Below are 23,592 nucleotides of genomic sequence, written 5' to 3' on the forward strand. Positions count from 1 at the left end.
GTTCCTCGGTTAATCACTGCATATAATGTAAATGGACTCGAGACGCTCTTGAAGGACATCTGAAATTCTGAACTACATGCTTCTGACCTTGCATATGTACAGACCCTGTAAAGGAAAGCTAATGGGTCAAGCCATATACAAGCCATATAAATACTCAAATGGGTGGACAAAGTAGGTTTCAATGTTCAAGGTAATCAAGGTGGTCGAGCCTTTAACTCAAATGTAACACCAGACTCACCGTTTTGAATCTCTTTTATGGTCATTGCTAGATGATAAAAATTTTGACGATATAACTCAAATTTGATAACGAACTATCTGACAACAAAGTAGGTAGTCTACCCGCACTCCACTAATAAAAAATGAACATAGTGTAATTAAGTAGACTTCATACAAATTATAAGTTTTGTTTATGATAGTTACAAACGTACATTATTAATGAATACTAGCTAATTAAACCCGGGTTCAACCCGGGTGGGGTTTTTGAAGTTAAATCGGTTCTGACTCAGACATTTTCCGTTCAGATCAATATTAAAAGAAAAAAGTTGAAAAATTCAAAATTTAAAAAAAAAACGTAAAAGGTTTAATGTTAATGTTGATGACTATTCATTTATCATTGTATATATGTTTTAAAAATTATTTATATGAGGATAGACTAATGGATGAAAGTTTAAGATACTAAAGGAAGTAAACATGTTTAAGGTAAAAAAAAAAGCAATAAGAAAATAAAAATACAAAGATTATGATGTCATATCTATTTAAATATTGTATTAGCAAAATATGAGGGTTTGTCATGTTATTCTTTTTCTAAAAATAGTTTTTGAAAACAATTTTGTTTTATTAATATAAGAGATTTACATTAACCATTTACATCAATAATATACACCATTTGACGTCTCATCTACCACCAATAATCGTTCTACCACCACATCGTCGTCACCACAACCACTGCCATATTACGCGGATAACGTGATAGTACATATAAAAAGATTGTACAGATTCTGTTTAAGTAAGACTAATTGTAATTATCAGTACAAAAATGTGGTACTGGTCCCGGTCCCAAATAAGGCGGGATCGGGACGGTACCGGGAATCTCGTAGTTCGCGGGATTTTCTCGGTCCCAATCCCGAAAACCATCAAATTTCAATACCGGTCCCGATCCCACTTGAGACTCGGTACCACTTCCCGTTACCGGGATCAGACGGTACCGGGACGAAACTCGGAACTTAGGATTTTCGGCTCATCCCTAAAAGTCATACAGCTTTATATGGTAACTGGTAAGTCCATACTCCATAGGATATTACTGGCAATATCCGGTAACAGGTCACGAATCATTTCCATATTTTATTGGATGGAAAACGGATAAATCCCGGAAAATTGCTCTTAGGTAAACGCCTTTTGCTTTTTCACCCTTTTCCCTTTTTGTATTGTATTTATACATTAACCCAGTCATTTTAGCTAAAAGTTTTACATCGTACTATATTACAATCGTGTGAGAAAAATTCTTAAATGAAACTTGCAAACCAAATTAAACATATCATTAAATAGCTAATCAACCCGGGTTAACTGATAAACGCTTTACAAATAAACCGAATGATACCCGGATAACTATAAAATATATTGTCATATTAAAAATTATTATGTAAAAAATGAAACTAAACGGAAACAATAATATTGTAGTTGTGGACACACGTTAAAACACATTCGGTTGGCAAAAACAAAAACAAAAACGTTATCTAGAAAGAAAAAAAAAGCACCATAGTTTTTAGTCTATTATAACGAAAAAAATAAGGTGATTAAAACTTAGATAATAATGTGGACATTTAATAAACATCTATATTAATGGTACATATTTAAAAAAAGTATGATGATGTCATTTTTAAAAAATCTTAATCAACCCAGATGCAATCCGGGAAGATGCAAATATATTTCATTATAATAAATACAAAAATAAAATTTGTTGTAAGAGGCAGACATTGATCTTAACATTATCAAATATTGAATTCAATCATGAACAAAATATCGTAACTATAAATTTGTAATTAATAAAAATTGTTATAGGTGTTGATATTAATTAGACTATACAAGCTTTAAAGTATAATAATATTAGCATCATCATCACTATGTAATAATAATATAGCTTACAACCTATAAAAACAAAACATAATTTACGTATTTATAATCATAAACTCAATACACCAGCGAGGTAAACTAATAGACATGTAGTTATGCATTTTAATATCAAAATAAATTGTTACTTGGAGATAGATATATAGAAGATATCCTTAATTTTAATTTATAAATATTTTATCAAGATTTAAGTGGAAATTCTAAACTATGATGACTAAATAAAGAAAATGCTAAATTAGAATAATTATATTTTTGTAATGTGACATCATCTTTAATTATATAAAACTAGTTTATTGTCCCGTGTAATACGCGAGATAACGTAGTTAATTAGTGACAAGTTATCGTTTCACAATATCATACATTGACAACTACAAAAAGAAAATGTTGAAAATAGATTAATTAGTATTATGATGCCAAAGATGTAAATTAATTACTATATTGCTGTAATGAGTTAATATGCATATAAGCAAATTTTCATTGAAAACTATCGCATTTACGATCAAAGTTAATGTATGTTTGTATAAAAAATTAGTAACACTTTAAATTATTGTATCAAGTGATAGTTTGAAATTCAATATAAATAGATTTGTTTAGCGGAATATAAATAAGAGCTCTATATGGATTTGACTTCTCTTTTATTAGTGTAACTATATTAGTCATTTTTTACAATTTTCACGTAGTTTAATGTTTATATAAATACACACATCAATAAAATTTAACAAAACAAAAGTAGTTAGCATTTGAACTACGTATGTATGGGATGAAACCCAATAATATCGAAAACCCTCTTAATTATCCACTCCTACAAATTTCGAAAGTGTAATTTATACTCTGATGGATTTCCCAAAGGTTTAAGATCTTGCCAATTGTTCACCTTTTGAAAGTTTACTTTTTGTGTTTATTGTTAACCTTTTGAATTTTTAAAATTAGTTTTCCATTAATATATTAAGAGTTTCGGATTATGTATTTATAGTTATTTTTAGAATTTTTCAAAGTATTTTTGTAAAATCATGGTTGAATTTTGTTATTAATATTAGTAATATTTGAAACAAATATTGGGTTTATGTAAGAAATTTAAAAAAACTAAAATATTTAGGAAATTAAAATCTTAAACTTTTAATATTTACTTTAATTAACATCACTTATGTAAAAGCAAATTATAATACAATAATCAAGATTTGAAAGTTCATAATATAATCTTATAAGAGACTCTAAATTTCAACATTTAAATTTATTAAGAAAAACATATAATAAATAACTTATTAAAAGGTGTCAAGTAATAAGTTTTTCAATTTGATAGGATTTACAACATAAGCAAATGTTGATTAAGTGAAATAAAATATCTCAATTGGTTAATAGTTATTTAAGAAAATTGTATTTTTGTATATATAAAAGTTAAATATATATTTTTCCGCATATTACGCGAGATAATATAAATACACGAGATAAACATAATAAGTTTTAAGAATAACATAATTATTAATTATAGATAAAACATGTTAAAATACAATTGTATTGTTATTTAAAGTTTTATTTGCATTAAATATGGCTAGTAAGATATATAAATTTTTGTATAATGACAATGTAATGTTAAATACATCTAATACTGGTGAAGATAGTAATATTCAAAATTGCTCTTTAGTGTAGTTGGTTTTATAATATGGTTGTTATATATTTGTATAATGACGATATAAAAGTAAATATAAACAAAACACTTTATTTACTATTATGATTAAATTTCAAACCACCTCATTTAGGCGGGTTGGTCACCATGACATAATTGAGAGTCTGTTATCTTGAGGGACGCATATTCAATTCTTGCCATGGATAAAACTGATAAGTATAGTTAATCATCGATGCAAAAAAACTCAACATTGAGGTTTCGTAGGTACCAATTTGGTACACGGGATCAAAGGGTTCTCAACGATCTACCCTATGTTATATCTATGTTGCCATGTATGATCTTTATCATCAATTTTGATCATAATCATTAATTATAATCCTAATCATTAATATTTAATTTTCCATTTTCTATATAGGTACAAAGATTATATACATGATACTACTTTTTTTTTTATTAATTCACTGATAGTTATCTTTTATCAAATAAGATTGTTTATTATATTATGTTTATTAATTTTTTTGAAAAGTATTTATTATATTATATTTAATAATTATATATCATGAGAAAGATTTTTATGATTTATAAATATTTATGTTTCATTAGTCTTCCTTTTATATATACTTGGCGTATATCATATATTTATAAAATATAATTTAATTGTTTCTATCAGTTGTAATCTGACAGTTCTTTATATTACCATAACTATGAATAATAATGTAACTATCAATTATTGTTTTTATATTTATGTTATCAATTATCTCGTACAACGTACGAGTTTAATCTAGTATCTAATATATATAGTGAATGACATGTTTTTTTTTAATTAATAAATTAATAGTTATCTATATTGGTTAAATAGTAATCAGATAATGTAAAAGACTTTAATGTATATAATATAACTGTAAACAATTTGATAACTTAATAGTACAGTTACAATATGAACTCATACATGCATGAATATATATATATATATATATGTGGGAAAAGTGAGTATGAAGTTGTCCCCATATATATATATATATGTATATATATATATTAGTTTATTATGTTTACACATTACACTGGCCGATCAATCTGTGGTTTCCTACGTATATATATACTTTATTAAATTAAATATACAATATTTAATTATTTAAAATACAAGGACTAATATTATGTTTTCTTAATATTAGTGATTGAATATTAATGGTGGAAAGTGTAAATTAGTGATGGAAAACAAAAAAATGTAAATTATTTAAATTAGATGGACTAATGTTGTGTTTACTTAATATAAAATTTGGTAATAGTATTATTATTTAGATCTAAGGGTTGTAATCAAAAGTTGGAACTCATCTAACAGTCCTTGTTTCTCCATAAAAGAATTTAGGACCTTCTTATATATATATTGGTAGATGTAGGGAAGAATTAGAATATGACACATAAGATTTTTTTTTCTAGAAACAATCTTCCTTTATTAATAATAGAGAAGATACCCACTTTATGTTAATTGGTGGATGAACCTTCCCGTCAATGTCTCATATTCCAGTGAAACGCCAGCATCAACAATCCTATCACGTTACTTTGTTTCGGAAATTCATGTTTGAGTATACATTGCATTATCATTACCTAACTCCTTCCAGTTTTTGGACTAAACTCTTTGCTAACTAAAAAACTTATGATCCGAACCCGAAAACTACAAACTGATTAATATTAGACTATCAAAACTATCAGTCGCAGTAATCAGCACATAGACAAGACAATCATGTAGAGATGCAAGGAACATTAAAAACACTAATGATTTATAGAGAACTAATGTAATGATCTTTTCATTCGAATAAATTGATTCTAACAAAGCAAGCTTAACCAAGTAACCATCTTTCTAATCATCAAATAATTCTTGATACATTTGCATTCCATTAACCACATTAACCTATACTCAGATACCATTAAATTGAACCCGATGGCAGCAGCAATTCATTCGATTGAATTGATTGGTTACCTTATCTTCGATTAAAATAAATATGTTTAGTTAATTTATTTCTCTACAATCATTAATTAATTAATATTATCTATATCTATACTCCCTATATAAACAAACTACCCTCTCTCAAATTAAACACTCTACCTTTAAAATCCCTATTTTACTCTTTTAATTTACACTACCACCAAACTCTTTATTCCTAAATCTATATCTATATCTATACTATATTAATAAACAAACTAACCTTAATTTTCAACACATTTCTAACTCACAAACTAAATTTATCCAATATATTCTTAACATATTTTACACCCATATTTTTCCAAACTATCTATCTCATTTATTAATTAATTTAAATATTTTCACCTAATATCTCTATTATATTTCTAATATATATCTCTTAACCATAAAATAACTATATTATTATTTACATCTATTACTTTAAGATTAATAATCACATCGTTAACACCACCGCCACTAGCACCGCCCGTTGCCGCCACCGCCGCATTGCGCGGATACCCGTCTCGTATTTGTCAAAAGTATATACTATTACTCAATAAAAAGCCAAAAAAAAAAAAAAAAAAAACAAATTAACCGGGTCTTGACTAGTTGGTTTGGGTCTTAATCCATATAAGTTCATTTTTTTTTATAGGAAACGGATCTTTCTTTTCCACCGGTTCTTCAAAGCTCTGAATCCCCACTTTCCCCGATATTGATTCTCCCTCTAGCATCGGTTCCGCATCGCGGATCTAATATTCAGCGCATGATCTAGACTATTAGTATTAACCATGTTCACGCTAGAGAACCCCCGTTCTAGTAGAAGAAAAGCCCCCTAATGGTTCGTCAAAAACTACGATAATATATTAAGGAAAAACCTTGCACTCTAATACCTAAAACAAAGTCTCCCCAAATCTAAATCCTCATAGAGAGACTTCCTTACCGTTAGATGTTAACCCAATTGTATATAAGCTCATAACTAAATACCAAACTTTATAAGTGTGTTGTTTTGTTTATATCCATGTATATACTCATCGGTTTAAAATTATTTTGATATGTATTAAAATTATACTTTATCTATATCTATATTATATAGTACAAGCATTTCACCATCATTCATCTTTTTAAAAATATCATGATCTAGTTAAACTACCTATTTTCTTTATAACTAATTACAACATAACTATATTATCGTTATTTACATCAATGACTTTTACGTTAATAATTACACCACTAACGTCATTGTCGCCGTCACTACCGCCGCAACCACCACCCACACTACCTCCGTCAGGACCGCCACTACCACCCGTCACCGACAACTTATAAAAACTTATCTCTAAAACAACTTATAAGCTCATTAGCTAACCCTTTTTTTTAAAAAGCAAATTAGGCTCCGGTTTCTTGGATTTGAATATACCCGAAAGGGCAAAAACTCGGTTACTGAAAAACCCTTGTATTCAAATTCAACCGGAAAGCCTTAGCTCACACAATGTTATAAACCAACTAACCAAACTTCTCTCCATTAATGTCTCTAAATCACGATTTATGCTTTCATCTAGTTTTATTTGAAGAAAATATCAAAATATAATCACCAATCATATACGTCTCTGAAGTGAAAGTGAAAAAAACTCTCTCATCCATTTTCTTTTTTTCTTCCAGAAAGCAGACCACCAACTCATCAGGGTTAGTTTGGGTGCTTTCTTTCTTTCCTTTATTCCTTTGCTTTTTTTTTTTCTTTTACATTCATATAATGTATTACATTTATGTTATATGGGGCAGTTGCTTTTATCTGAATAGTGATACTCCAAACACAAGTCACTCGATAACCCAAATTGTGTATCGTCACCCTTGTAAGACAAATTCTGAATGCGGTTGAGACGATTCTAGGGTCCTTTTTGGATTTTGGGCAATAATATGGTAGAAATATGATGGTTGCATAACACATGAGAAGGTAAATTGTATTGAAAGGGAAGAACTAAAAATAGGTAGTTGTTTTAGATAATGAGTATTAGTTATATAAAATATTTCCTTACAAAATAGAACACTAAATAAAAATTTTCATGAGACCCTAAAACGCTGCAATTACCTCGCCAGTTCCATTTTTAAGAATCTACATTTGCATTAGAGGATGGAATAATACAATGTAATGATAGATGGAAGTGGAAATTAGAGGAATACTGTTGATTTCATATTCCAACCATTTATAACTCTTGCTTATCACTATCTTGTTGTTAGAATAATGGAAGAACCGATTCGGGGGACGTCTAGTAAAGCATCCAAATTTGCATCAGACAAAGATATAATTAGCAGCATGCCAGAGAATGTGATTACTAATATTATGGATCGGTTGGAGATAGAAGAAGCGGTGAGCACCGGCATTTTGTCGAGAGACTGGAGGTTAAAGTGGACCTTGCTCACCCGGCTCGTATTTGATTCTGATTTCTTTGAGCGTCTATCATATTTTAATGATGAGGCTTGTTACGGGAGGATAATAATAAGTAGGCTTCTTCTTCATCTTAAAGGTTCATTAACTAAGTTTGTCCTTGATGTAAGTGATGAAAGTTACTTTGAAGATATTAGTAGTTGGGTTATGTTCTTGTCGAGAAACGGAATTGAGGAATTCATTCTTGGAAATCTGCACACGATACCACTTAAGTTACCTACCCATTTTTTCTCTTTTATGAAGTTGAAACATTTGGAACTTTATAATTGTTGTATATGTCCCATGCCTGGTTTTAGTGGTTTTCCAAATCTGTTGAGCTTAACTCTGTCTGCTGTTAGCTTTGAAAGCTACCAATGTGGGGAGTTTCTCACTCGGAGTCCGTTACTTGAAGTTCTGATAATTTCTCATGACAGTCTTACTGGGGTAATGCAACATGTTGAGCTTGCAAAACTTGAAAATCTCAAAGTGTTACGTTTTTCATTATGTAAGCTGGAAAGTATGGGGACGATCACAAGATCAAACATAGTTCACCTTGTGGGGGAGTTCTCTAAACTTCAGGAGCTCGCTCTAGATTTTTTGGGCTGCAAGGTAAAGTTGAAATTTATAATTCATTTACAAAATATCTCAGTACGGCTATGAATTCGCAACTATAACTGTGGCTTTGTGTTTACTTATAGTTATTTTTTATAGTTATTGGCAGGAACTGAAGCTAGAAAGAATGTCCAAACCACCCTGCCCTGCCTTAAGGCTCTTAACTTATGGAACATAGATTTTAGCTCTGGTATTATGGTATCATGCGCTATCGAATTGATTTGTGGCTCCTCAAAGTTGTATACACTTGAGATCTCGGTAAGTGGAAGGAATGTATGGTATTCTATTGATTAATTGATCATCCATCTTAAAGTCCCATAGTTGTGCATATGAATACTACTGCATTTTGCAGGCCGCACGCAAGAAGGCTGTGGTCCCACCGCCTGCATTTTGTTCCTCGGAGGTAGACTACAGCACAATGGGGCAACTACAGCTTCGAGAAGTGACGTTAGAATATATTGGATGTTTGGAGAATGAAGCATGTTTGATAAAGTCTTTGCTTTCATCTTCTCCCTTCTTAAAGGATATGTGGATTCATGCCAAGAGATTATCCCATGGGCCCAGTTATAACCATGAGGAGATGATGTTTGGTATAGAGCTGTTGAAGTCCCCCCGAGCCTCCCCCTTGGCCGAAATAGACCTCACTTGGTTACAGTAGGGTCGGCAATACTCTACCCAACCCGATACCCGACTGAATTGCCCAAACTTATTTTCATTTGAATAAGGACGCCTGTGGTGATTTGGATCATTAATTTTCCATTTTGAACTTAAAACATTTATTCCTAATACTCTCTGTAAGTATTTATTTATTAATTTGTCATTTTGAACTTCAAACTTTTATGCCTAAAACTCTCTCCAAGTGCTCAGTTTTCCATCTTGGGATGTCATGTTAACGTCACCATTTTTCCTGTTAGTTGTTTAAATGAGCCGAAAAGAAGACACAAAAGGACCCGAATACACTACAACCGAAATGAGATTAAACCTTAAATGATACCAGTGAATATAAACATCTTGAAGCGAAAATGTCGACAATTGGATAAACATACTCTAAATAAATGAGAGTTTTTTTATTATAGAAATAAAAATGTATATATACATATAAGAAAAAATTAATGGGAGTTTTTTTTATATACTTAACCAATATATGAACTGTAAAGGAAAAGTAACAACTACTAACAAATCCATGCGACCAAATTGCAAGCAATTGTTAAAAGATGGCATCAACTCATCAAGAAAAAGAAAAAAAAAAAGAGTATATAGGAAAAAAATAAAGGAGAGTAAAAGATAAAATCATAAAAGAGTTAACTTCATGGATTGTCCATGTGGTTTAGCCAAAAAAAAGACGTTTCACTTTCAACTTTATGGTATAATATCGACATGGGGTGATCTTTTATAGGATGAGAAGGTTCTTTTTATGTCTTTTATTTTAGCGGTCGTCAAATGATCTCCGTATTCTCCCTCACGTGACCATCATTTGATGGCCTTTAAAACAAATAACTGAGTTAAAACCTTATCCTCATATAAAAGATTACCCATGTCAATATCAAACTATAAAAACAATACGTGATTGATTAGATTTACTACGCAATCTGTGAAATTAACTCATCATAAAATGAGACATTATTTGGGATGGAAAATCTACTCTAGTACATATGTGGGAGCCATTAAATTCACTTGTTTAAGTGGTGATTAGCATTGGGATGGAAAAACTACTCTACTACATATGTGGGAGCCATTAAATTCACTTGTTTAAGTGGTGATTAACATTTCTTACGCAATATTAGTAAGTAGTAAGGATCAATGTTTTAAAAACCGGTTTTTTAATCATACCGGTGTGGAAAAAATTTCCGGTATTATCGGATTTACCGGAAATACGGGTCGGTACGGTGATTTTAGCTTATTTTATTATTATTCTACAAAATTTGTTACAATTTAACAAAGATAGTCAAAAAATAATTATAATTCACTCAAAAATAAAGATATTTTATAACAAAACATAAGGTTTAAAGTTCACAAATAACAAAAACTAACATTAAAGTATCATAAAAAATATTTTAAAAAAAAACTAAATTAAAATACCGGAAATACCGGAAAATACTGGGAGTACCGGAAATACCAGCCGGTATGAAATAGTTAAAATACCCGAAAAATACCGGGATTAAAATACCGGAGCACCCTCAAATGCCGGTAATACCGGCCGGTATATACCGGTATTTAAAACATTGGTAAGGATCGCTTGACTATTATGATAATATTTTTTTAGAACTTTATATTTGAACATGAACCCTCATATTTGACAATTATGTTAATTTTTCCTTCATCAAAATCTAATTACATCGATAACTTACACTATTTGCAGCCGCGACCATCACCTTCAATCACCACGACTATGACCGTTGTTGTCACCACCACCAATTGCCGCTGCCACCATCGCTGCCGCTACTGTTGTGCGCTCGCATGACTCGCCACCAACACTGCCGCCATTACATCGCCGCCACCACCACCAACCGTCATCATCGTCGTACGCCGTCACCGCTACTATCGTGGTACCGCCACATCGTGCGAGTACCCTTCTAGTATATTATACAACAAATATTAATACATTGATTTGTGAGGGTTCTATCCATAAACTTAGTTATCAAACAACTTTATATTAGTTAGTTTAAATAAATATTAGATGTTAAATATCTTTTTCTACAAAAATGGTAATATATATTAAAAGATGATAACTTGATGGTATCATCATCTAAGTTAGATGATGTTTCACTGACAAATCATAAAATTGAGGGTGAGTTTTTTGATATATGTAAAAAGTTACGTTATGTTAACATTATGTAGCATTTTCTTGTATTAAAATAATGTTTAATGTAGAATAATTTTTTATATTTGTTAGTTTGATTTAATATTAAATATTGTTTTTTATAAAAATGGTAATTCGTTTTTTGTGTGCAAAAGTTTATTCAAGATTAAAGATAAAACTCTTTCCAGTTATAAAAGTTTCCAAAAATGAACTTTTTTAGTTTCTACTTAAAAAACAAAAAATCTTTTTTTGAGACGACGTGGCAAAGTTATGACTGTGTGGCTCCAAAGTGTTTGAACTTGACAGAATGTTCAACTAAAACACACACACACACACACAAAAAGGCGTATGAATGGCAAACAGCAGTCCTTCCACACTGGGCTTTCCCAAACTCTATTCCCAAACAAGATTTACCAAAAAGATTCCAACTTTACAATTGGGTCTTCCAAGAAAAACATGGGTTCCTTTTAATGTTTCAAAAAAACAAAGCATAATAACAAGAAGAAATATAAAATTATCAATTTCATCATGTTTGGTTGATAGTACTTCTAGAAGTGTTGAAGCAGTTAGCCCCAAAGTTAAGGTGGAAACATGGTATTGTCTTATTTCATTTCTTAAAGTTTTGTTGGTACTATTGATGATTATATATTGTAAGTTTAATTTGTTATGTGTCTCTAAGCAGTATGTTTAGACCGTCTATATCTCGCCTCCCCATACCGTGTCTACTACGGGATTGGACATTGTTGTTGTTGTCATAGTTTCCTATGTGTTTGTATCAATGAATTTGATATTGTTTGGTCAAATTTGAAATGTTTAGAAGTGAGTGTTTGTGGTGATGTTTTTTTTTTTTATAAAAAAAATACTAATTTAGGTCTCAAATACATAATATTTCAGAAGTTGAGCTTAATTAGAAGTTTCTATAAGATAAGCCAATTTTTGAGGGGGAAAAAGGGTTAAAAGAGTATGGCACACAAACATTTCAACTTTACCAAATTTCTCGTTTCGGGTATAGTCAATTTGAGGTATTCTGATGTTTCTTTACAGTAAGAAAGGGACTTGAATAATGTCTTAGATTAACTCGTTTTCCCCTTAATGTGGTTATTCCTTAAAGAAATGATAAGCACATAGTATGGGTCATTTGCTGCAGAACATTACTAAAAGAAGTTGTTCTTGTTTGTGTTGTAGTGTGTGGAACTGGAAAGGCTATTCTATTCGGTATCAGTATGCTGGGAGCAGTGGCCCTGCATTGGTCTTGGTTCATGGTTTCGGAGCAAACAGGTCCACCATCATTCATATTTTGCTTCTCGTCAACTGTATGATATAGGTATTAACTGCATTATAATACAAATCAAATCTTGTGCTAATGGCCTATATATAGTTCACAGTCTTTGTATTTCCACATTTCTTTTCTTGATTATATTGAATGTCAAATCATCAATATTTTAAGTTACTTTTTATAAATGTCCTGATAATAGTTTGTTAACTTCGGTAGTTTGGTATTTATGTATTTTGTCTTCTATGGAATGTTGCATAATGCATCTTTGAGCTGTTTTTTTCTTCAAATACTTTCTAAACTTCAACTTGCTATTTTCACAGTGACCATTGGAGGAAAAACATTCCAGTTCTTGCAGAATCACATAGGGTATACTCAATTGATCTTATTGGTTATGGTTACTCTGATAAACCAAATCCTCGTGAGCTTGGAGATGCTCCTTTCTATACATTTGAGACATGGGGCTCTCAGTTAAATGACTTTTGTACAAACATAGTAAAAGATGAAGCGTTCTTTGTCTGCAATTCAATTGGAGGTAGCCATCATTTGTTAGTATGAAATATATATACATCGTTAATCATAAATTAACATGCCAAGGCCTTATTTAGAGGGTGGTTGGCCTTGCGTCATGAAACTGATTATCCATTTTAACAACTTATGATTATCTGATATTCTGATTACTCCGACTTCTACTCCTATTTAATAAGGTGGTCTAAGATGTTTACAAAATTGTCATTTTATATCAAGAGGGCTTAAACATCTGATTATTACAACTCTATGCAGAAAAATCACACCCAAAAGCTCTTTAATATGGCCTGTCTTATGATAGCTGATTAATATGGGGTTGCATTAATTACAACTTTATCATATGCCAATGGGGTTGGTGGCTCATTGGCAAGGTCTTTGACCTTGGGAAAATTCACCTGGATTCGAGTCCCACTTCTCACATTTGTGAGAGTAGATTATTTGCGGGGTTTTCGGAAGTCCCAGGTTGCATCCTAGGCATTTGTGTAGTGTAGGAGTAGGAATAAAGTAGATTGCCCTTCAAAAAAATAAAATAAAGCATATCATGTGCCATGTGTAGGACTTGTTGGTCTTCAGGCAGCAGTGATGGATCCAAGCATCTGTAAGGGGATAGTACTTTTAAACATCTCTCTCCGTATGCTTCATATAACAAAACAACCATGGTTTGGGAGACCCTTGATCAGATCTTTTCAGAACTTATTGAGGTAAATGTCAAATTAAGTCTTAAACTTTCTAGTTGATTATATTGAAGTTATGAATCTTATGCTCCTTTGTATCAGGAATACCCCTGTGGGAAAATTCTTCTTCCAAACCGTTGCCACACCAGAGTCAGTTAGAAATATTCTTTGCCAGGTAATACTGAATACATACACTAGGCATAATAACTTCCACAAGAACATATGCAATTAAGTGCATAACTTTATGCAGTGTTACCATGACACTTCCCAAGTGACGGAAGAACTAGTTGACTCAATTCTCCGCCCTGGGCTTGAGCCTGGTGCTGCTGATGTGTTTCTTGAGTTTATCTGTTATTCCGATGGACCTCTTCCGGAAGAACTACTGCCTCAAGTAAAGGTTGAATATTTTTTACCCTTATTGTAAAAATGTTTCTCCTGCCCCTACCCACCCCTTGAGGAACTGTGATAGTTTCAGGCCCCTTCTTTGTGATTTAACTTGCTGTGATTTATGGGATTCAAGATTTGTAATTGAAAGGAAAAATTACGGAAGAAAAATGTGGGGAAAAGACTTACAGTTTCATTAAACTATTGAGGCTATAAATAGCCCTTTCAACTTACAACGTGGAATAACTGACAATACTAAAACTGCTACTTTACTCCTAATTACCTGGTCAAACAATGACCACATTAGTCCTACGTGCATAAGCAAAACCATACTAAAATAACTTGCAAATTAACTGCCTAGATAAACTGGAATTTCAAACTAGAGTCATACTAATTAAAATGTCACTTTGACTTGTTGACCCGAAATCAAAATTAACCCAACAAACTGATGATATCTTTGATGTTTGTGCAGTGTCCTGTGCTGGTAGTATGGGGTGACAAAGATCCTTGGGAACCCATTGAACTTGGAAGAGCTTATGGAAATTTTGACTCTGTTGAAGATTTTGTTGCCCTCCCTGATGTTGGTCATTGCCCTCAGGTAACACTCCAACTATTATTTTAAAGGCAGATGGGATAGGGGAGAATAATAGTATTCATGACTAGTCTTAAACTTAGACATGACTGTTCCTTAAAAGTGCGGTTTCATTTTTTTAAAAAGTTCTGCAAACACTAAAAGTTGAAGGCTAAATGAAGTCAAATTTACTGTCTAAGATAGGACATAATTTGCATAAACTGAATAGAATGAAACCAAAGTTCTTAAAATTTCGAAAACCCCTAAAAATAAGAGCTTAAATGATAGAAATTTGGCTCGTCCTGGCCAAAATGTAAGTTTTTTTTAGCCTCATGCCTCACATCAACATATTAATTGTATGGGTCAGTCAGTTGGGCTATCGTCTATTTACTTATATTTTTGGGAATTTCGATAGGAATCATATCAGTTTGTAGTCTTGTTTCTAGCATGTCTTGTACATTAGGTTGACGAAGTGATTTGATCTTTCAGACAATCAAAGAATTTTTTGACTTTTAATTGCATAGAAACCGTTCATCTTAAGATAATGCAAAATGAAGAGAAAAAATTTCCTGGGGGCTCGAGCTGGTCCTTGGTGGAGGTCAATAGGGTTCACAGGGCCACATGGTCTGGTTTCCCGACGACATTAAACTTTTTTGTGTAGAAAACGGCTAATTTGAATGTACAGTTTATCCAATTCATAGCAATTTTTTGGCCCTTATTATGTGAATGATAGTTAGCTTGATATAGAAATCCAAATACTGTTTTTTTTAGTGATAGGACTATAGGAGTGTTGTTGAATAGATGTGACACTTGTCGTTAGTCATGTGAACACAATAACAATCACAATATTCTAATGATCTCTCATTTCCTTGCAGGATGAAGCGCCACATTTGGTGAACCCATTAGTCGAGTCTTTTGTAGCACGTCATGCGACAATGAAAAGCTAACTTTCGGTATATACCACTTAAGTTATATATGCAATGACAACCGAAGAGAAATACATAATTATTGTTTCTCTGAAATGGAGCACAAAATCCTATCATAAAAGACACATTTTGTACCCCCAAAGCGCTACTTTCTGTACTCATCAAACATAATAGAATATTGTAATCGTTGTGAATTGCTTGTCCATAATAGAAGAACATACAGGTGATATTGTCAATAAAGAACCCTTATCGGCTTAGCTTGATCAAAGCATTGCATCAGATATAACAGATCCCAACCAAGACTTTCCACAGGGGTTCCCCTGGCCTCAACAAATGACTACAATGATGTACCAACTTCTGGGAACCTTGGCACTCAGACAACTAGCGCCTCCAGAACCATAGATTCGTTACCACCTGAACACTAACTCACTGGTTCTAAACAGATCCACGGTTCTGATCCCACCAACTCCTGCAATGAACCTCGGATCACAAGAAAAGATCTACGTGGGCCCACAGTTGACGCTGTCAATGCTCCCATGCCCTCGATAGGATTTCATAAATCCGGAGCCAACAAGACCTCAACTTCGACAAATCCCCACCTGAGTCATCAATTATGATTTAACCAGTTGTACGACTGATTCACCTGGTCCATTTTTCATAACCCGTTTATGCGCTATTTGCCGATCTCCATGAGACAAGAAAGAATTAATTTTGTCAAATACTACATTCGAACCGATCCACATTAACCTATGAAAATTACCATAATGTTCTTTGAATTGAAGCACAAAACCTTACCAAAAAATACACTTTAATTTGTTGCATCCTCAAAATAAGTGTGAGTTAATCGTTATGAACTGTTTCCTAAGGTCCAGAATAGATATAGATATAAGAACATATAAGTAGTGATTTATGTAGAATTCTTATACATTGTTGGTTATTGAATATCTGGATCATGTGACGGTACAACGTTATTTTGACCACATATATATTTTGGCTAAGCTATTGCTTAGATGATCACATTTCATATAAACAAGAAAATGCAACTATAAAAGCTGCCGATAAATATGTACTAATCAAGCTCTCTTTCGAAAAACAATAAGTGATGCAAACACGTCATGATGAATCCACATTTTTAGTTGAACAAACACACATAGAAAATGGTGATGTAAATGGCCTAATGGATGTATCAAAATCTAGACTAATATGTCATCATATCAAAAGAAACACCATTCGCCTTTAATACTACCAGTTAACAAACAATAATAGGCATAGACATCCTCAAAACTATATTCCAATCGCAACTTCTTCTTCAAGGACGACATGGATACTGAATCGAAAGATACATGTACTCGCGAAATTTTTTCTTTGAGAAGGATTCAATCAGTTGGATTGAATATATATGTATGCAATGTAAATGCAAGTTATATTTGTTGAAGAAATAAAAGAGGGTGGAAGTTGGGGTTTGTCCCACATTGGCTGTTGAAGGAAAGCAAGGAGAGTGCTGGAGGTTATAAAACCAAAGGAGAGGAGGACATGAAAAGGCACGGAGCCACGCAATGAGCACAAAGCGAACTATTCTTTCGCCTTTTACTAAAGAATACCGTGTGCTCGTTGTTTAAAGTGGCATACGCTTATTTTTGGAGAGCCTTTTCTTTGTTAAAGGCTCCTACCATTTCTCAGTTTTAAGTTTTTTGCTTTGAAAAATTATTTTAAATCTTTTCTTCTTTATTTTGAGAATCTGGCTAATTCCATTTCTTAGTTTTTGAGGTCTATTTTAAATCTTTTGTTTTTTTTTTTTGTAGAATCTTTATATTAAACCTTTAATTTTATTGACAACAGTGACTGTTTGATATTTTGGCTAGGCTACTATCTATATACGACATATTGGACCAATTAATGATTGTATAATCTCATATAGTGGGCTCAAGTACGGCCTGTTAAATATTTTGACTTTTGAGAATTTAAGTCTTCAAGTCTCACTAGTTTTAACCCTTTTTTTCGTGAATTTTCATTCAATTTTGGTTGGTCCAAAATTATTTTATTTTTTACTTCATGTTTTAAGGGTTAAATCTTACAATCAAACTGATGAAAAGAACCAACAGGCTGAGCTATGAAATACATGTTTATATTCGTTAACTAGAGAGTTAAACAAGCAAGGTTGTAACTTGTCGTCTTCAATCGAACCAAGATGCTTTCATAACCAGATTGACCTTCATATGAAGCAATCCAACTCTTGCCATCATTCAAATTGTTTGGGAGCCAAAAAGATTTCATTAGATTTTGATGACCAAAGTTGTAATATAAGATTGTTTAATCAAGTATAAATCAAAAAGACTTGTCTTGTACTCTTATTATGTGATTAATGCATCTAAAGCTAGATTTAATTCTATATAAATAAGCTAAATCGGTTTGTTTAAGGTGTTATCATTCTTGACCATTTCCTTAGAAAAGCAAATGAAGTTTACAATAATTCTAAAGTTCCAAATCCAAGATATTAGTTTAAGATTACAAAGGATTTACTTTATGTCATTAAATAACTGTTAGGACTTGGTAAATGTTAATTTGTAGCCAAAAAACAACACACAGAAAAACAATGACATATGAGTCATGTTGGGCAAAGATTATCTTGAATTGGTCATCAGTCTACTTATGGCAATACAAACCATATAAATAAATTGCACATATAAAGGAAAAAGTAAGAGAGATAAAATGTTGATTCTGGATTAGAGGATCTTCTCATGGTGGATTTTCTTCTAGTAGAGATAATCGGATGAGCTAGTAACGTGTCAATAATCTCAATTTGCCATTAAAATTAGAGTTAAAATGTTGATTCATAAACAGACATTGTCACACACTTTCATATTATATAATAACTACTAGAAGAGAAATGGGTCACAGCAAATATTAGAAACTGTATTTACATGCTCTCTAACACACGGTTTCCAAATGTAAATGAGACCTTCATTTCATATATATAATTTTTAATGATCAGTTGGAACATTGACTTGTCATAGAGTCAACCCATAAGCAAAACATAACCAATTTCCACGAATATATCATGCAAGTCTAATGTAATTACTTGTTTCTTGAAATCTTAGTACAAGTTATCATGTAACCGTTATTGTAACCTATCCTAAGAAGGAACTAACAGCTGGTTTGGGCAAAGTACAACCATACTTGCATATAGTCCAACATGAATTGGCTACTTGTGCAAATCGTGTATGCAATCTACACTTTTAACTTATTAATAAATAATAAGACAAACCCATGTATCAAAAACAAAAAAAAAGACCACAAAAATTGAATCTTTTTCCATCCAATGGTAAAAAAAGAGTATATTCAATAATACTCTTGTAAATTTACAACTTCTTATCAAACTTATAACTTATATCTATACAAAACTATATACATGATATCAACATATGAACATTACAAAGAATGCAAAAAATTACCTATGGTTAATTTACTATGAACACTACTATACAGTAACAAACTAATCTGAAATTTCACCTGATGTAACTAGATTAATCGATCCAGTATTCAAAGGGGACGATTGTGTTCTATAAGGGCGACTGTTTTTTCTATCGAACGACTTTTTGCTTCTTGGAGACAAATTCTCTTGTTCTAACGCCTGTGATTGTAGCTCTGTTGGATAGTCTCTCAAACAACCAATTCGAGGTCCTGCCCCTGTGCTCCATTTGCACGAAAGCTGCCTTCCTAATTGAAAAGACTTTGTTTCTTTATGTGAATCGATTCTTTGAAAGATAGATTCTTTAGAAACTGTTTCTTCCATGTCTGGTTCATGTTCGTCGTCTGAGTAACTATCTTCTGATGAGTGATTTTGGGCCATAAAACTCACAATCAAATCGTTGTTTTTTGGTATTTCAACACTTAACCTTCTGGTAAAACTGTTGGGTAGTCTCGGCTTCTTTTGTTCCTCAATGGTTTTCTCTGAGGTATCTTCTTCTTCGGATGAGTGAGTTCTTACACAAACAAGACTATCTTGTTCGCCAGTATAGTCTTTATCGTCATCATCAATAGAATCCATCTGAGATTATAGCAAGGATGTGAGAATCGAATCTTCATTATTCAAAACAGAACAGAAAGAACTGATTCAGGTATCGGTTTTTACCTTTACATCAGAAGTATCCACATCATTTTCATCAAGGAATGAAATGAAATCTTGAAAATTCTCTTGGGTAGGAAGATAGTGACCGCTGTGAGGCCAGACAGCCTGCGGCAAAAAACAAGACTTATTTACATATCTAATACGTTTTTATAGCAAAATTAAAAAAAAAAAAAAAAAAAAATGATACAAAAAAAAAGAAAAGAAAATATACCTTAAGAACACCTTTCTCAGCAATAATTCTTCCTGCAGCCAAAGTGGCTCCTCCTGACAAAAAACTTGAATGTTGAAATGAACCTTTCTTCTTGACCCCAACATATAAAGTCTTGGTTGTACTTAGAACAAATATCCACTTTGCCCCTTTTGTCTGACCCGTGGTATCGATGAACTCTCCAGTTTGTTTGTACAAAAGCTTCCCATTTTCCATCGCTACTTCATACGCTTTTCTCTCCATCTACATAAGAAAACAGAACACAAATCTTGGTAAGATTTCTTTTTCTGGATTAAATCACAAAAGTACCTTTAAGACAAAAGGAGAAATATGTACCGGGCCAAGATATCTGATGCATTGTTGTTGTAGTTTTGTTCTAGAACACTTTTCAACAAGATTCACTTCTTTGCCTTCTCCTATATCCAACCTGCATTTTCAAATACAAAAGGTTCAGTTTATAAAGATTACAAATATAACCATCTCATAAAGTTCAAGCTTTGTGATATGTTACTTACCAGTAAAAGAAGGGTTCTTTGCTTTCAGAGTGCAGCCATTTCAAGTAATAGAATTGAAGATTGTGGCCATAACGATGTCTTGGATCGATCTGCATCCATAAACGATGAAAAATTAAGAAAAAAAATCCGAATGTGCATAAATTGAGTAAAGAATTAAGAAGAAATGTCTTTTTTTTCACTTACTGCCTCAAGCCAGTGCTGCAAAGCAAGCTTTTGGGCTTTGCAGTTTTTCGACAATCCTTTTCCAACCTGCAAAATTCAAGAAAAACTTCATAAGCAATTTAATTCAACATATTAATTTGTTCATATTGAATTCTTATGGGTATCACTTTTGAATGTACCTTTGCAGCTCTTGTTCTTGCTCTGGCCCAACGTGATATAGCGGATTCATGTTTATTGATATCGAAGAACGATATAGAACTCCTTTTGAGTTCTGCAGACTCTAACACCTTCCACCTAAAATACACATAGAAACTGCATTAGCAAAATTAGAGATAACAGAATTGCTATATTAAAAGTAATTGAACAAGTTTAAGTACTAACCAGCTTTGTTCAATCGAAACTGCACAATCTGCTAGCTTTCTTCGTGTACGAAAACTTTTATACACTTTTTGCAACTTTATGGCGGCCTCATCTTTGGGGCTACCCAAATCAGTAGACAATTCCAATCTTGGAGATTCGGGGTAACTTTCGTTCTTTTTGGTCAAAGATTCTTGAACCAAATTTTCTTGTGGACACACATACTTCATTAAACTTTCGGAATTATCTTGCCTCTTGAAACTAATTGATCTGACCAACTTTTTAGCTTCATTTTCTTGTAGGAAACTAAGAGATGCCAAACTAGTTCCCAAATCTGCACAGTCAGCGAATAGGCACGAAATCGATAAACCCATGCAAGGTTAGAATCAATCTTGATCAATAGCTTATGAATGTTGATCTTCCTGTTACAAAAATCCATTAGTTTAGAATTTTTGATTAGATGAACAACAAAAAACTATAAGATATATCAAAAAGACATCTTTTTTAATTTATTTTATTGTGACAACTAGCTAGTAAGCCAACAAACACATACAATATGGTTTGTTAAAATGAGCTGTGATATGACATTAGAATTTGAACTACCAAAACTCATTTTTCATATACACTTAAAATAAAAGAAATGAGACATACATTCACATAAATCATTAATAACAATATTAAACAATTCCAAGCAAACCCATGTAGCATATAACAAAATAAGGAGAACCCATGAAGCTTTTTAGCAGTTACTAAACATATATGGAAAGAAGAACCTTGCTCACTAGACCATTTCATAGGCATAAACCAAATAGTGTCAAAAACACGTCAACAACAACAATGCTCAATCCCAAGATAAACAGGATTAAAAGGTGGTGAGATGTAAACAGTTAAAAACATAAATAAATTATGAAAGGAAACAAGATAATTAGGAAAATGAGAGAATGTTAACCTTATGAAGAGATATATAGCTAGCTAGGTGGATGTTTGAAGATTGATGAACTTTTGAATTTGAATTTGAATGGTGGTGTGGTTCATCAATAATGCTTTTGTAATGAAATTTAGATGAAATTATGGGATTATATGAAAATAGAGGAATTTGGTGTGGTATGGTGTGGTTGGCTAGTGTGATGGGAGTTACACACATATATAGGAATGAAATATTACGTAGTTTCTTTGTATATATGCGTGTGAAAGGGGGATTGGGGTTGGCACGTGGATGGACTTTTGAAGTATCAATTCTTTTCCTATAATTTGGTTTCATTATGTTCTTTTCTTCTATTTCTCATTTAATTAATCAAATTTCAAATGCTAATATCAATTAAGTAGGCTTTTTACTTGGTACAAATTGTTATAAATTATTGTTTGAACATAAAGTTAAAATATATGAATGAGAAACAAAAAAAATAAAACAAGAGAATTTAACATGGTTATTTCCAGTCATCAGATCGGTTTAATCCATAAACATGAATCAGTAATAATTTTTATTTTTTTTAATGAATATTAATGCCATATCAAAGTATTGGCCAGAGATAACAAATTGTATTTTAGACGAAATACGTTTTGTTAACCATATAAAAAGAAAAAGACGAAGAGGCAATGCAAATATGCAATGCCTATATATGTTGTTGGAAGATGTCAAAGTAAAGGTGAGTCAATATTGTCCAAGTAGTTTGCAAATTAAAGGGGCCACTTAATTAGGTTGACTGGTTCGACTTATCGCCACTGCTTATGTCATTACTGATTTCCATAACCCCCAAGGTGTGTAGTGTGTACTTTTCAATGCCTTTTTTAGCTTAACTCCCAAGCTTAATTTTGGTAGTTATTCAATATCTATACTTTTTAATTATGAAACTATGTAAACTGTCTTTATCGAATTATTAAATTATATACTTAAAATAACTGCAAATCGAGAAAAGGAAAACTTAATGTAAAAAGCTAGGCACAAAGTTTAAAATTTTTGACAAAAATGATGCGTTTATTGATATTGGTATGTAAAATGGTGTATATAAAAATTGTGTTGTCAAAATAGAGAACTTGTATATTGATAAACTAGTTAATCAACCCGGTTTCAACCCGGGTTAACTGATAGACGTTTTGCAAATAAACCGAATGATACCCGGTAGCTTTACAATATGTTGTCGAAAAACAAAAAAAATGGAAACAAAAGTTGTATAGTCGTGGACACACGTTAAAACACATTTGGTTCGCAAAAAAAAAGTTATCGGGAAAAAAAAACATACCATAGTTTCTGCCTATTGTACGAAAAAATAAGGTGATTAAAATCTTAAATAATAATTTGGACATTTAATAAAAATCTATATTA

General features: G+C 32.0%; 3 protein-coding genes and 1 non-coding gene across 4 annotated transcripts; 3 read left to right on the forward strand and 1 right to left on the reverse strand.

Annotated features, from left to right (window-relative positions):
• Positions 1-7,947: 7,947 nt before the first annotated feature.
• LOC122583527 (F-box/FBD/LRR-repeat protein At1g13570-like) lies at positions 7,948-8,920 on the forward strand. The gene is made up of 2 exons (XM_043755922.1): positions 7,948-8,739; positions 8,852-8,920. The coding sequence occupies exons 1-2, from the start codon at positions 7,948-7,950 to the stop codon at positions 8,918-8,920; spliced, it is 861 nt and encodes a 286-aa protein (XP_043611857.1).
• A 2,937-nt stretch (positions 8,921-11,857) lies between these two features.
• Positions 11,858-16,138, forward strand: LOC122581887 (uncharacterized hydrolase YugF). Its single transcript, XM_043754203.1, has 8 exons — positions 11,858-12,136; positions 12,728-12,820; positions 13,139-13,350; positions 13,900-14,044; positions 14,120-14,192; positions 14,268-14,414; positions 14,874-14,999; positions 15,848-16,138. The coding sequence occupies exons 1-8, from the start codon at positions 11,895-11,897 to the stop codon at positions 15,917-15,919; spliced, it is 1,110 nt and encodes a 369-aa protein (XP_043610138.1). The 5' UTR covers positions 11,858-11,894; the 3' UTR covers positions 15,920-16,138.
• Positions 16,139-17,445: 1,307 nt separating this feature from the next.
• Positions 17,446-17,563, forward strand: LOC122584054. The gene has a single exon (XR_006321406.1). It is a non-coding gene; the product is annotated as a U5 spliceosomal RNA (small nuclear RNA).
• A 1,714-nt stretch (positions 17,564-19,277) lies between these two features.
• On the reverse strand, positions 19,278-22,369 carry LOC122582555 (IQ domain-containing protein IQM2-like). The gene is made up of 9 exons (XM_043754961.1): positions 22,219-22,369; positions 21,294-21,691; positions 21,092-21,206; positions 20,934-20,999; positions 20,751-20,839; positions 20,572-20,662; positions 20,239-20,478; positions 20,031-20,132; positions 19,278-19,946 (listed from the first exon to the last, which is right to left on the reverse strand). Exons 2-9 carry the CDS (start codon positions 21,641-21,643, stop codon positions 19,392-19,394), a joined length of 1,608 nt encoding a protein of 535 aa, XP_043610896.1. The 5' UTR covers positions 21,644-21,691; positions 22,219-22,369; the 3' UTR covers positions 19,278-19,391.
• Between the last annotated feature and the right edge of the window lie 1,223 nt (positions 22,370-23,592).

Source organism: Erigeron canadensis, chromosome 9 (assembly GCF_010389155.1).
Source record: "Erigeron canadensis isolate Cc75 chromosome 9, C_canadensis_v1, whole genome shotgun sequence".
NCBI classification, from domain to species: Eukaryota; Viridiplantae; Streptophyta; class Magnoliopsida; order Asterales; family Asteraceae; genus Erigeron; species Erigeron canadensis.